At 36.1% G+C, this 15,559-nt stretch overlaps 1 protein-coding gene across 9 annotated transcripts in view; it reads right to left on the bottom strand.

Moving 5' to 3' along the window:
- The window catches only part of LOC131069594 (uncharacterized), a 49,973-nt gene extending 38,464 nt beyond the window's left edge, over positions 1–11,509 (bottom strand). The window contains exons 1-4 of one of the 9 annotated variants that reach the window (XM_058005106.2): positions 11,280–11,498; positions 9,694–10,109; positions 7,570–7,771; positions 7,398–7,470 (exon numbers count right to left, since the gene is read on the bottom strand). In XM_058005106.2, the coding sequence (XP_057861089.1) occupies positions 7,398–7,470; positions 7,570–7,694 (198 nt within the window). In that variant the 5' untranslated portion in view covers positions 7,695–7,771; positions 9,694–10,109; positions 11,280–11,498. Of the gene's footprint in view, positions 1–7,397; positions 7,471–7,569; positions 7,830–8,180; positions 8,236–9,693; positions 10,110–10,870; positions 11,151–11,279 lie in introns of those variants that run through there. The other 8 variants (XM_058005104.2, XM_058005105.2, XM_058005109.2 and 5 more) reach the window with 8 other exon arrangements.
- Positions 11,510–15,559: the final 4,050 nt, after the last annotated feature.

The raw sequence follows: 15,559 nt of genomic DNA, 5'->3' as shown, positions 1-15,559 counted from the left end.
TCACCAAGTGTAGAGTGATTTGTTCACAAGGTTGAGTTGGTGTATTCTTTCCTTTCATCATCACTTAGACCTTGAATCATCTTCATCAAGCACTTCATCTCATTTGATTGATCATCACTTCCACGCACTAACCTAAGGGCATCCTCCTGTTTGCTTGACTACTCATCACACCTAAGACTCACTTTGACCTGATTTGAAGGTTGCACTGTGAAGCATCATTTAGTGATCATCTTGATCTCTATCCATTACTTGAGCATTGAGAGATATGATGGCTCTAATCTGACCTAAAGAGAGACTTGATTGCTGCTAGACTGCCCGACTTGATCACATCTTAACAACAAAGGCATTGCATCCCCTCACAAGCAAGAGGTTAAAGATACCAAAATTATTGCCAAGCTAAGCAAACTAAGCAAAAGCAACTATGCTACGAGCAAAATAATGGGGGTCCCCATTTGCAATGGGGCGATGTGTTAAAACATCACAACAAATACAAGGAAATTATTGCAAACTGAAGGAAAAATCATAGCTAAAAACAAGGATAAGTTATATTTTTAGAAAGATTTCATAAGCTTTAATTTTGAATATAATAATAAAAACTATAATTTTAGATAAATTAATATTAATATAATGCAGATATCATTTTGAGTTAGAATTATTGTTTAAAGGCAAAAAAAAAATAAGTGTTCTAGAATGGGACATTACAAGTGGTATCAGGGCAACAGTCCTGCCAGCTAGCAGATGTAATGTTATAAATGTAAATCTGCAATGGACACGTGAGTGAAAGGGAACCTTGGAGAAAGAATATGGATTGGTGACCTAGATTCTTACCAAAAGAAAAAGAAATAGATCCTATCCAAGAAGCACAAACAAAGGGCCAAGATTTTAAAACTAGCTTTTAAGGCAATTTTGTAGCAGCCAAAGAACTCTAAATTCACTTATCAGAACAAGACAAGATGATCTTGTTCGAAGGCTACTATAAGAGCAGCTGGAAAGAGATGAGTGCAAACTTATTGCCTACTGTATATATGAACCAGAGTCTACCATTTATAAATCCGATGCCACCTATGAAGAATACTTGGATATATTCAAAGAAAACAATAGAGAAAAAAACAAAGCAATTAATTAAAGAAGAATCAAAATCACAAGGAGAGGCTAAGGAAGAAAGCAGGAATATTTCAAGAGGAAAAAGAGACAATCCACAAAGAACCAAAAAGCAATGTCTTCAAAAATTTCATGAATATGACAAGTGGTAGTAATTTAGTAGGCAGCCATAAAAATGGGAGTCTAGATGACCTTGATGAGAGTTGTTGTAGCATAACAAATGATTTTGGGATCTCAATATTTGAAGCTTCAAGTCATAGCAAGATAGTCATTGCTAAGAGTGGTAACAACACAGGCCTTGGCAAAGAGAAGTGGACAACAAAATAAATCAGACTTTGGTGTGAAAACTTCGAATATGACAATAGTTCACTTAAAAAAGAAGATAGTGAGAAAGCTTGAATTTTAGAATCTAAGGAGACATTAATGTTAGTCATGATAGATGTGGTGAAGAAGATATTAAGGAAAATCTAGAACTGGTGCATGACGACATTTTCACATGTACAACTATTGTTGGTATCAAAGAGATGGAAGAGAAACTAGATTCACAAGTGTTGTCGGGTAATTAAGCAATAAGACATTTAATGTAATTAGAGTTAATGATGGCAATTAACTCGTCGATTGTCGATAGTTGACACCGGGTAACTGACCGGTCACCTTTATATATTAGCGAGTCCTTGGTCATGGAGACAGGGTTAGTATGGTCATTGTCATTGTACTGACATTATTATGAATCAATGAAGATCTGAGTTTCTTTATATTCTGTCATGTTGTATTCTGTCATGTCTATTATTTCTGCAATGCATTGAGTTACACTTTATTGGCAAAACATTTGGCGTCGTTGCCTAGACAAACTCAGGAAAAGGAGCGGATGGCGTACGGACACGATGGGCCTACTCGCAAGCGAGATTAACCCTGTGGCGGACGACGCACGAACAGAGTGGCTCTACCTTCATCCCCACGCAGGCAGGCACCACCCACACCTTCCCACCCTTGTATTCCTTCACCTCCAGGGGTTATCGACTTGGACAGTGGCACTAGAAAGCAGGGCGATAAAAAGACACCGCTGGTGGAGGAGGGGGCGGTATCACCGCAGCAGCAGCATCAGGTTGGACAGATTGGAGAGGGGAGACCTACTGCCATGGTGCAGTTCTTAGCCAAGATGGAGGAGGAGGTTCAGTTACTGGTTGCCTCGACAGTAGAGGAGTCTGTCAAACAGCTCACTTTGCGGAGACTCCTTGCATTTGCTACATCTGGAGTAGCAGTGGCATTTCAGCAGTGTTTTGAGCAGCATGGATGGCCGACGCTTGATCTTCTAGAGATGCGAGCAGAGTGGCAGAGCCAGGAGGTGGCCGGAGGGAGTCAGACACAGTCTGTGGTCAGACGGATTGAGTAGGCTGTACGAGATAGGTATCTCGAGCTTCGAGAGACTTAGCTCAGGGCGGATAGGGCTCAGGAGGAGTTGGCCACTTGCATCCCTGCATTGGAGACAGAGTTAGAGCAGCAGCGCACCCATGCTAGGAGTACAGATGAGATCCTTGCCACCGTGAGAGGAGAATTGAGTGCCGTGAAGGCAGAGTTGGCAGTGCAGTCAAATGAGAGAGCCTCAGCAGAATCGAGATTGCTACCCTAGCAACCAAGTTGGAGGCGAAGCATTAGGAATTGATGGAGGCAGTGTTTCGAGTGAGGAGTTCCCGAGAGCGGCAGTTGTAGGTTGAGCAGGACCTCCGATACCGGACCGACCAGGTGGTACAGCTTCGGGAGCAGTTGGCAGTAGCAGCCCCAACCCCACCACCATCAGGGACGCCTCTCTTACCCCCTCAGTAGTCTGTGTGTAGTTGTTATTTTGTGGGGTTCGTAGTTGTTCTCTGTTGTAGGCATATCATTCCCATTTTGTTGTCTGTCGTCCGGAAACGACATTTCTTTTTGGGGGGGATGATGTTGTCGGGTAATTAAGCAATAAGACATTTAATGTAATTAGAGTTAATGACGGCAGTTAACCCGTCGGTTGTCGACAATTGACACCGGGTAACTGACCGGTCACCTTTATATATTAGCGAGTCCTTGGTCATGGAGACAAGGTTAGTATGGTCATTGTCATTGTACTGACATTATTATGAATCAATGAAGATCTGAGTTTCTTTAAATTTTGTCATGTTGTATTCTGTCGTGTCTATTATTTCTGCAATGCATTGAATTACACTTTATTGGCAAAACAACAAGCACATGCAAATGATGGAATTTTTGTTTGAAAAAAAATCTTCAAATATGGCCATTGTGAAGAAATTTAAACAAAAAAATAAAAAGAAGAAACATGCTAAGACACATATAGAATCCTTGGAGAAGCCTATGAAAAAATTTGAAGAGTATCTTAAAAAGGAGTTGCAAAAGACAAATTTTGTTGATGAAGATTTGGCAATGGGGCAATGGCTTGTGAAAAAGATGAAGATCAAGGAAGGCAATCCAGTTTTTGGAATAAAGGCAAAGGCCTATCTCAGTTCAAGTTCCACAACTTGTGATGATATCACAGTAGCATAGTGGAAGATGAATGGTGAAATGTTTCTTCATAAAGAATAGCCCCCCAGAAAGTTAAAGATTCTAGGGATAGAGCAATTAGTAGAGTTGGGTATGACTCAAGAAACTTTGCAGGACAATATGAAATTATGAATCATCAAGCAAAATTGTTTGAAGACATGAAAGACAAAGTTGTTCAACAAGACTTAGCAATAGATAGGCGGTTAACAAAATACACTACATCATTAGAAAGATTAATAATATTTCCAAGATTGATTTGGGATCCTAGTATATCCACAAAAGACTTTGTCAGTGAAATTTTTTTCGGAGCATCTTAGTTTGCAATTGCTTGAGGACAAGCACTCATGGGAAGAGCGGACTGTAATGTCCCCTTTATGAAATGTAATTACAATAATAATAATAAATTAAAATACATAAAATATTAAATTTCAATTTAATTTAATCAAAAGTAAAGGGCATGTGAAGAATCACGACTATTGAAGGAAAAAAGGTATATCAGAAAATCCAAAAAGGAGAAGGAAGCATCAATCATTTGTGAAGAAATATTGTGACATAATCCAAGTGAATCACCCAACCAAAGAGGACAAAGCCCCTCCAAGGTTCATGGAGAAATTTGGAGAACGAAAACCCTTAACTTCTCCTATCAAGTGTGGATGAAAACCCATGACTTGACCAAAAATTAGAGACATTCATACAAAGGAAATTGCTGCAAATTGAAGGAAAAATCATGTCAAAAAACAAGGATAAGCTATATTTTTAAAATATTTCATGAGCTTTACGGATAAGTTTGCTTCTAGGAACCATGTCAAATGCCATTTTAAAATTGACAACACACGAAAAAACCTCTTTTCCTTGTTTTTCCCAAGCCTTTTCAATCAAATGCCTGAGAGTGATGCAATGGACAACTATTGAGTGCCTTGGCTTGAAACCTGCTTGTCCTTTCTCCCTTTTTCCCTCCTTTTCGACCCCAAGGCTAATCCTACACTTTACCATACTTCCAAGTTAGAGGAATAGAAAACATCTTTGAGCCTCCATTTTAGAAAGATTCAATAGGATCCTAGAGGATTGAAGGGTAGATGGATTTCTATTGTTGGTCACATGATGCTCCTAAAGGAAATCTTTCAAATTTTCTTATCTTTGGTTCAGCTCAAGAAGTAAGATTGCTGAGGACCTAGCAGGTGTCCTTTGTGTTTCATTCAAGAAGAAGAATGTAATTAATTAATCCTCCATTGTGATTATGTGAAAGGTATATAGGACCCTTTTTTGACAATTTCAATCTTAAATAGGTGATTGGAAGATCCTTCAAATATTTCTATGATTATTTGTCGCGCCAATTACTATAAATTTTCTTCAAGAAATATGGAAACTTAACCCCAAGTCTAATAGTTTTGGAATCTATGGCTAGAAGGAACAATAGAATTTGCAATGGTAAAGGGAAGGGCCAAGAACAAGCATGGAAATAGATTTTAATGGGCCTACTCTTGCTATATAAATATTTCTAAAATGGCTAAATCCAAGGAAGCAAATCCTAGAGAAGCAGCTATTTTGAGGAACTGGCTAGAAGTCAAGAAATACTTTGAGGGTATTTTACCAAAAACTATGGCTAAAAAGGAATCTAGGAAATGGTGCCCTCCTTCATTTGGTTGGATCAAATTCTTCTTTTGGGAGTTGCTTTACCGAGATTAATTTGAAAAACGTAGCTGAAGCTGAAGGGCTATTTTAGGACTCAAACTAGGAGCTCAACTTAGGATCCATAAGCTATGCATTGAGGGTGACACCAATGTCATCATCAATGGGAGCAAAATAGGAACTTTCACAATTGATGTAATAGACAAAATCTTCTCATAAGTTAAGTTTTTGTTGAGTGCATTTAGCAACTTCAGGTTTCTGCATGCTAGTAGAGAACTGAATAAACCAGCTGATGGGTTAGCAAATCTAAGTTTGAAGGAAGAATTTCACTTTTTGTGTCAAGTTGGCCACTGTTTTAAAAGATATGCGACCTTCAAATGTTTCTTAAGCCTTATTCTCAGCCTTCTTAAATTGGCTTTCCCATTATGGCAATGCTCATTAGTCTTGTGCCAGGGTTTTATTTTAGCAAGAGTTATCCAATCTTCATTCCCTTGCATAGTGCTTTCTAACTTTGTGTCATGGAAAGTTCCATTTGAGAGGAATCAGCCTTATATTCTATACAGGCTAGAGATAAGAATCAACATATGGAAGTTTCCTTACCCACTAATGATTTGTGCTAATTCAGATATTCATGATAACTCTTGCCATTCACAGGTCACTAGTATCAAAGAAATTTCCACATATCAAAAATGGTAATCAAGTTTCTTTTGCTGGCATAATCGGTTTAATTGTTTGTAAGTCATTTGAGAGTTAATGTGAAAGATAAAGCTTGTGGTTACCTTGGTCCACAGTTAAGTTTCTCTTGCAACTTGAGCAATGTTTTTGTGCCAACGCTTTCCATCTGAAAGTGTCTTTTTAATAGGCACACGGCTTGGAGGAGTTTGTGGGACCCTTCGCTTTTATTATTGTCATCTATCTTTGTGTTCTGCTCAGCTGGATATTCTTTTCCTTTACACTGTTTTGCATTGTCTTCTCTTTTTTCCAGATGTCTGCTGTCTAATAATGTCTATGGGGATGAGTGTCTTGCAGACAGTGCCTTGACTTTCCAAGATCCCTCACTATCAATTTGAATATTACTGCAGATTAGCCCATGCCATCCTTCTCAGAGATACAGAAAGCTATTGATTATCCCAATCAGGATTGAGCTTGATCTCCTTGTGAAGAAAAGAATAAAAGGAAAATTGGCCCCTGGACTCACAGCCCAGTAAACGAATCCATGGCAGTTCAACTGGTAATCAAGACAGAGCTTTGGAAGACATCAACGCTAAAAATGGTCGATGTGCTAATGGACTGGAAAATGATTCTACAGAATTTAAGTATCTCTATCCAAAATAGGAACAAGATAGAACAAGAGAATCTTTGATTGCTCTTACTGTCACCAACAGCCTTAATTTGCACCTCCAAAACATGAGCACTGAATCCATGGAGGGCACTAGCAGATTGGGCGATTTTTTAATACTTTAATGTCCATTAACGGTAACACTCGTGAGCTAGAAATCATATGTGAGTGTATGCACCTCCTCATTAATGATACAAGAAGCATTCAACACCACATGCATCACCATTTTTGCATTCTAAATCAGGGAAATGGTCAAAATTCTAGTCACCAAGTCATCTATTTTGATGTGAAAGAAAAAAATGGATCCTAGATCTTTCTCCTGCACCTGTTTTGCTTTATCGGGTATTTGTCCTTGGGCTATAATAATCAAACCTTGTTCTGAATGTAAAAGTGCCAGCTTTTTTTATATAAATATAGTTTTTGAAATTTTCAGAAAATCTTTTGAGCATAAGAATCCAAGGAAACTTCCACAAGAGCATCCCTGTCTCTGCTTTCACAACCCCTTTTGCATGCCTATATCCAAGATGCATCCTGGGGATGTGGGGACTCCTCTTCCAGTTACTCTGCTTTAACTTTTTCAGAAAAAATAGACTAGAAGATAAAATGATGGAAAATATTTGAACACAGGGAGGTTCTTAAATTGATAAACCACTAGAAAGTGCTCAATTTCAACCATGGAAAAAGAAATAAGTTGAATAATGAATAGAGTTGCAGTGAGAACTAGGAATGTATTCAAATCTTCAAACATTAAAGAAATACAAATAAAATAAAAAAATCATGTAAGGCCTAAACTCACCAGCAAACATGGGCCAGGGCAAAAGGTGCTTCTCCGATATAAAGTTCGAAGTGAAAATCCATGCCTCCGAGTACTGTTTTCAAGAATGAGATAAAGCAATCAACAAGCAAGAAAAGAAGACATTGTACAGTGCTAAGTCAAAGTAAGAAGAAGCCAGAGATGAAATTTGTACCTGTAAAGCAATACCCAACTTAGTCCCTGAACCAACGTTGGAAGTTCAGGATAGAGGAAATTGCAAAGATTTTCTGAAAGAAGAAACGAAGTTTCACACATTTCTGGATGCTGGAATTGAGACATGCTCTGTTTTTACATGTCAATGTGATTCAAGGCTTCTTTAAAACTGAAAGTGTGCTGCCTCTTGCCAGTCACATTTACTGTCACAACCGCAGCTTTATTTCATTAAACATCGCATTTCCATATCTCTTATTTCCCCTATTTGTATTAAGTGTAGTTAATGAACATTTCTCTACAGCAAAAATAGTAACATGACAATAATTCTTGCAATTGAATTTAAATGCACATCAAACTGGCAAGAGACATCATAACATCAGGTTGTAAACTCAGAACATGTCAAAAAAATCACTTATCCTACATTATATCCTATTTTTTTATTATTGAAACGAAATCATCGACTAAACCAAAACAAACGTAAATTAGCTAAGAGCTAAGACTACCACACCTTCAGTTAAAGTCAGCAAACATACCTTTGACAACCTACAAAACTCACCAAGACAATATAGTAATATACAATACAACAGAGAGCAGTGTAGGAGTACTGCGTACCACATATACTTCAGAAGAGCAGTTAAAATTTCTTGTAGGACACCCAGGTCGACAACTTCAGATCAAGATAAAAAAAAGTAAGCAGCTGAGTTAGTATTCACCCTTTAGTGGGAAACAAAATGACTACTGACCAAAATGGTAATGTCAGTATGTCTTAAGTTGCTATGTGCAGTTGGTGCCAACAATAATCTCCAATTATAACTTAATCGGGACTCTGAAATAAGCTCATTATTTCTGTTCACAACTATCTAAATGTTCATTATTGTATGAGTAAGAGATAACTAGGATACAAACATCCCTACTTATAATGAATTCTAAAAAGAAAAGACATTGGAAAACTGGAAATTTTTAGTGATAAGAGAAACTTTGATGAAGAAACTAGCTGAGTGTATATATCTTCCTCTACATGATCTGCCAAAACAATTTAAAGGACTCCAAATAGGTCTAAGAAGCACGTGGGAAGCTGGACTAATTGCATGGGACACATCCACTCTGCTCGATAGAAAAAAACAACCCTTGAAAAAGACAAAGAAATATGTGCCCTTTAAGGTTTCTTGGGCCTTATGTTTTTAATGGAAAAAACTGGTTTCATCTATGTTGATTGCAAATCTCAAAGTTTAAACTTGTTTAAATATCAAAATTTATCTTCAAAAATCTACAATCCAAAATGTTACTTTTTGTTGCTTTTCATATCAGTGACTTCTGCCAATTCTCCTCTGTGTTTAATAGAATGATCAAATATCATTTTATCTTCTATTGGCACTTCAAAATAGCTTTAATTTTTATTTTTATTTTTTTCAAGTTTTGGATATCCAAATTGTTAATATTCTGAAGCTCTCAACCATTTTATAGTTTTGAAATTTAAATGAAAATGTATATTTCCAGAAAAAATCTATATGACATCACTTAAACCTGTTTTTCCAAACGAAATTAAAAAATTGAGAATTGGTTTTCTCTCTTTTTTGGTTGCACTGTTTTCCTTTGATTGTGAATGTGGATACGCTGCACTCAAGTATAAGAATCTCAATCAACTTGGTCCTTAAGAAAGAAGACCTAAACTAATTGGAGATCATGATATGTAAATGGCATGCATATTGATTATATTGCAAAGGAAATCCATGGTGCGATGGTGATTCAATGAGTTAAGCCTACACTTTAAAAATATAGTGGAGTGCATGGTCATTGAAGAAACTCTACGGAGAAATTCTATGGTGCACTATCGATGCATATATCAAAAGCATCACGGAAGAATCAAACTCAAGAGCGGTCATCAACAAATCTCGTGATGCAACTGAACTCAAGCAAGAGACATTGAAAAACCAGATTCTATACAACATCCATTCCCTTACCTCAAGATTTAATTATAAAGTGTGACAAATTAAAGGGAAGCCAAAAGTTCAAAAGTTCATAATTAAGAGTTTAATGGGTGAGCATCGTATGACAAGAAGGGAAGTGGATGTAGCCAACTTTTGGCATGCAGATGCCATGTTCAAGATAAGAACAGCTCACTCACTTCCAAGAGAAGAAGTCGCCATCTATTCAAGCCTCGTCTTCCTGTCCTCTAGCATATATAGGATTAATGCCCATTGCTGGTGTCATTTGTCACTTGCTCCAATCTAAGGGAAATGAGAAGAGCAATCTAAGAACTCAAGCCAGAGGATTATAGACCATGTTTCTGCTAGAGCAAAAGGGATTGCCCTTTTTTAATTCAGATTGCGGCAGTGCATTTCATTTTGAGGGATTTCATTCCTTGTACATTGAATCTTTATATCCCCTTGCCCTTGTCATATCATAGTCCTAACTCAGAGAAGCAGACCCTGGGGAACTTCATGTGAAAAAGAGGATTGGGAAGAAAAGTGCGGAAATCCACGATAAGCAGGTGCAAAAATCAGCTCTTGTGGAACATTCATATTTAACTGCATATCCCTTCTGCATTGAGGAAGCCAAAGTAATCATGAGGGAGGATCATATGGGAGCCATTTCAAACTGAAATATATCTAGGCAATTTAAATACAGAAAAGGGCTTGGACTTAACTCAGAGATTGTCCATTAACTTTGAAAATGGCATAGGTAAAAGTTGAGTAAAAGAGCTTCCGGAGAAAACTATGCGTGTTTCTTTTCACCAACATTTCAGATCACTCCATGACCAATTCTTAAGATAAGAAAATGTGCAAATTAATGAGTTATGATTTTGTTTAAAATGGATATGCCTCTCGTGCTTAGAGGGAGTTAATTATATAAGGAGCTCAAAATTATAATTCAAGCTTATCATTCATCTCGTTGATGGAACAAAGTGTCATACGAAACATCCATATCCTCAAAAATGTCTAAATGGTTTATAAGCAAATAGAATTTGTTGCTACTTATTTCTTTTAAAATGCTAATCAAATGCAATTATTTTTCAAGGTCAGTGTTGCATATATTCATGGATCAATCACTTAAATCCGATAAACCATGAAATTTGTAGGAAACTATCCGAGTTTGATTATTATAAAACGGTAAATACTATTTCTATAATATATACGACCCCTAGAAGTCTTAATTTCAACATAGAGTGCTTTAAACAAAAATTCGGCAGATAGATAAGATTAATTGTAAGAAAATAAAACCAGTAAGGTAATGGCATTCTGGTGAGAACATATTAGTCCCTTAGAAGAATATGTAATGAAACTTGGTAAGAAATTACGTACCATCTGCAGTAATTTAACGGAGTTGCAACTAAAATAAATACAGAGTCTGCAAAGCCGCCCTTAAAAAAAAATTCTTTTTTTTTTTTTCAAACATTTCTTGAGTAGCCGCACTCATTAAATCCTAGAAATTCAAAATACGTTTAATTGCAGACAAACTATTTCCACCCAAAGCGTTTAAGCTTGTAGATTTCACAACTGCATAGCATGCGACTAATTCCTAACCATCGCACTTACAACATAATATTCAAACCCTAATTATTCAACATTCTTCACGAGGAGAAAAATCAGAATGCACTCAAACTCGACATCTGCAAATATTCAATTAATTGCTCCATTTAAAAAAAAAATACTTCAATTTTCAGAATAAAATGCTGGTAAATGCGTAATTGCCGCAAGACGGGGAATTTACCTTGTATTTTAAGATATGCAAATTGTAGCACCCGCCATACCGAGGAATTTCGATTTTTTTTTGTATTTGATGGTAAACAGGTAGAGTGCTCTGGTTAAAGTTATATTTGCCATTTGGCGTCTCATCTCCGCGTCAAACTTTTATGGTTGGACTGAGCTAAAACAAATTTAAAATCGCTTTCGGTGTTACAGGATATATTCGCAGCCGGAAAGGCTTTATTTATTGCTTTTTATCTATAAAGCATCTCGATTACAAGTCTGTCTAAAAGATAAAGAATACGGTTGTTTAAAAGTAGGCTTCTATTTCAGCGTACACCCTTACCATACAAGTCGCAGAGAATAAAAGGTTAAAAATTTAACTTACATAACATGAATTGGTAAGAGGGTAACCAATGTGAAAAAAAAAAAATTTAAATTTATTTTTCTACTTATTTGAGTTAATTTTGATAATTTGGATGAGGGATATTGTTTTATGTTATGAAATCGATAAAGAAGGATAGGGATATTTAATTTTGTATATGAAAAGAGGATGACTTAATGTCATTTTCTTAGAATTTTAATTTCTATTATTAAACATATAATTGTTAAATCCTAATAGACTAAGAAATGGCATGCACTCTATTCTAGTTTAATCCTAATCATATGGTTAAATTTTCTACGATAGTGACTTTAAACTTTGTACTTTGGGTCTTCAAGAAGAACTTGTTTTGCGAAGGGTAGGCTACCTTCCCACCTTGTGCCTTAGTCAAGCCCTTGGATTGATTTAATATTTGGAACAAAATCAGGGACATACCTAGTAAAAATACAAAAGTTTTTGTTTTGTCCTTTGATCTAACGTGTTGATGCAATGCTCTTAGATGCTCTAACAATCAAATGATGATGATTGTTGGATGGATAAAAATACTAGGGCTTTGTACTTGTATACAACACGCTTGCAAGACAATTTGAAGAACTAACTAATTAGAAGTTGACTTGGTTCCATGTTTAAATTTGAATTTGGAAAAAAGGTGGTTTGAGGATGTGCATAGGGTCTTGAACTAGGTAATGGTTGCATTTGTAGTCTTAAGCCAAGAGAAAAAAAAATGAATATGAAGATCGAGTCTAGACCATTAGGGAACATAGACTCAAAGTACACAAGGTGCAAGCTCAATGCCAGCTCTTATATAGAATATCATTTGGACATTGAGTTATTATAATTGGAGCAAGGGATCAGAGTGAATCCAAAGGGAATGGAAAGAAATAACAAAGTTAGTCTTCTCATTGTTAGGATAACATGGCATTAACCTTGCAATCCTATGTCATTCATGTGTCTTCATGCTCCTTGAAAAGTGTTCTTGAGGACATGAGGGAAAAAAATTGATTATATGTATCCTAGGTCAAATTGTAATTGCATTTTTAAGAGGTGAACATGTGTCAGTAATGGAGATACAACCAAATGGGCAAAGATGCCTCCTAGGTGTCCACTTTGGGGAATGTGATGTCATTCTTTGGGCACCCAAATTTGGAAGGTTAAAGGTTGTTCATTGGGAGATCCAAAGAGTCATCAAGGAGTTACAAAGCATCTAGAAAGTGAAAGGTTTGAGTGGCTATGGGTTACGTGCCCATGTTGGATCAATTTAAAATATTTAAATTTAATATCATGTATGTTGGTTATCCATTATCCTTGGAATAACTTTTTGCAAGTGATTTCTCGCCTCTCGTTTTGGATACCATGGTGGTTTTACCTCACAATTTTCTATAAATTGGAGGCATGAGATGGTAATTTATGGTATTGAATTCTTGCAAATAACATGGTGCTATTGAGGTATAGAGTAGTGAAGTGTATTGCTTTATGTCTCATTGAAGATTAATAATGTACCTGGCCTATTTTTAGTGTGGGGTTTTTCCCAAAAAGGGTTTCTCCATGCAAATTCGATGTCCCTATGGTTTGTTGATTTTTTCCATTTAAGTTGAATGTGCAATCACATATATATTTTAGATTTGGTAATCTTATTTTCATATTTGCTATCACATACATATGTTAATATTGCAATCTTTCTTCACCTTGTTTTCAACATTTAGTATCAGAGCTAATGGTTCACTTAAGGGGAGTACACCCTTTTTCTTTAAGTGTTGAAGGTTTTTCTTTGTTGTAGTAGGAGCTTTTGTTGTGTGACCTTTTGCAAATTTGAGAAGAGGATTGTAAAACATGGCTTCTACTTCTCACCAAGATATTAAGAAATTCAATGGCATGGGTAACGAGATGTGGAAATTGAAGATGGAGGATCACTTAAAAGAAAGATCAGTAGTTATAGATTTCACATGAAACAAAGCCATCGACAATGACTGATGAAGATTGAAAGAACCGTTCAGTTGTGTCTTATGGATTTTGTCCTCTTGAATGTCTCCATAGAAGACTTTGCATGTTGCAGACACCTAAATTGGATTAATTACATTAATTGAATTTAGTCGTCTTAGCGCATTTATTGAGTAAATAATTGTGTATTATTTAATTAATTAAGGTCATCCCCCTAGCTAATTTATATTAATTAATTAAGCTATGTCATATTATTAATTAATTAATGTATCTCCTTGATCATTTAATTAATTAATTTCCCCTTCTTCCATTCAATAACAAATAAATTAATTTGTCTTATTTAATTCACTTTGTCCTTTTCCTCTTGATCCTCCAATTTGAAATAAATAATTCTAATTAATTCTAATATGATCACATGGTTCCTAACCTTAACCATCCTCTAACTATTCCTCTAACCTCAACCCACTAACTAACCCTTGGTTCTAACCAACCTCATCTCCTTAACCAATTCTAAAAACCTTATCCTAATATGTGCACATTCCTATTTTTAATAAAGGAGGAAAAGAATCCAAATTTGTGTGTCTTTCTCCCAAATTGGCACTTGTCTTCCCTTCCACATGCCATCCTTTGCATTTCCACTTAGCCTCAAAGAGGACAAGTGTTGCATTTCTAGGCACCCTCATTTCCCCCTCAATTTCTATTTAATGCATCATTTTTCCTTCACGAATCATCACTCTCATTTCATAGCAAAGTTATCATGCCATTTTGAGTCCACAATTTGCATCCATTTTAGTTTAAATTGTGCATCTCATCATCAACCATATTGCATTTGCATCGTCGTGGAGCTACATTGAGCACCCTTGGAAGTATCAAAGTGAGCACACATCAAACATAATCGAATGACAAATCTTCATCAAAGGAGGCTTGAAGTTTGCATTTTCTTACCTATTTCTTGTTAACATCATTATATTGAGTGTTTGCTTCATATTTGTGTTGTTTAGGTTGTTAATATTGCATTTCAATCTTTTTTCTATTTACACAATTTATCTGCACACATTTCTGGCATGCCCGATGGGACCCACTTCATGGGTCAAAATCTCACGTTTTCTTGTTATTTTAGTGTGTTGATTGTAGATTTGAGGTTCTTGAAGGCAAAAACATGATATAGCAAGTAGATTTCTACTTCAACGAAAATCGTTTTGGCTCCAGATCCATTTTTATGAAACCGCAAGAACGTGACAACAGACAGCGGGAACACAATGATAAACTATGAGAACACATTTCCGCCATTCTACTTTCAAGTATATAGTTTTCATGTTTTAGATAGAATCAACGGGTTTGAACTGATAAACAGTGGGCTTGCATTGATAAAATTTTATCTTTTGTGTTTTTCTACTCTCAGGTCTTTGTTTTTCTTTAGCATTCTGAGAAATTGTAGGTTTGAACTAACATGCAACAGGTTTGTAGGTAGAATTATGAGTAGCAGGTTCAGACTGTGAAACTGCAAGAATGTTGTTTCTCTATTTTTTTTGCACTTTTCCAGCTTCTAGATCTTATTTGGGTTTTACTAATCCACTAACATTTCTTTATTTTTTGGTCCCACTAATTTTTATGCAAGTGTTTTAATTATAGAAGGCCCCCAAAGCGAAACACTAACCCATTTATGTGTAGCACCACCAAAGAAGGGTTTGCTCTAAAACAAATTTGGTTTAAAATTCAATCTCGTGTCTTCTTTTAGTTTAGAGCACACTTCATTTTAATAAGGGAATTAATCAAGTGTTTGGCATGTTTGGAAAAGTTATAATTGGTGTATGCTCTCCCCTCGCCTTCTATGGAACTTCGGTGATCACAAGCTTTGTAACTTTTCACTTTTTATTTAGTTTAAATCCATAAAAAGATAACACACAGGTATTCTCTCCCCTTGCACTCCATCCGACCTTGTGTGTAAGAGGAAGTGTACTATCTGTATACGGTGAAAAATGGAT

This window comes from Cryptomeria japonica, chromosome 3 (assembly GCF_030272615.1).
Source record: "Cryptomeria japonica chromosome 3, Sugi_1.0, whole genome shotgun sequence".
NCBI lineage: Eukaryota > Viridiplantae > Streptophyta > Pinopsida > Cupressales > Cupressaceae > Cryptomeria > Cryptomeria japonica.
This window is presented reverse-complemented; position numbering and strand designations above follow the sequence as displayed.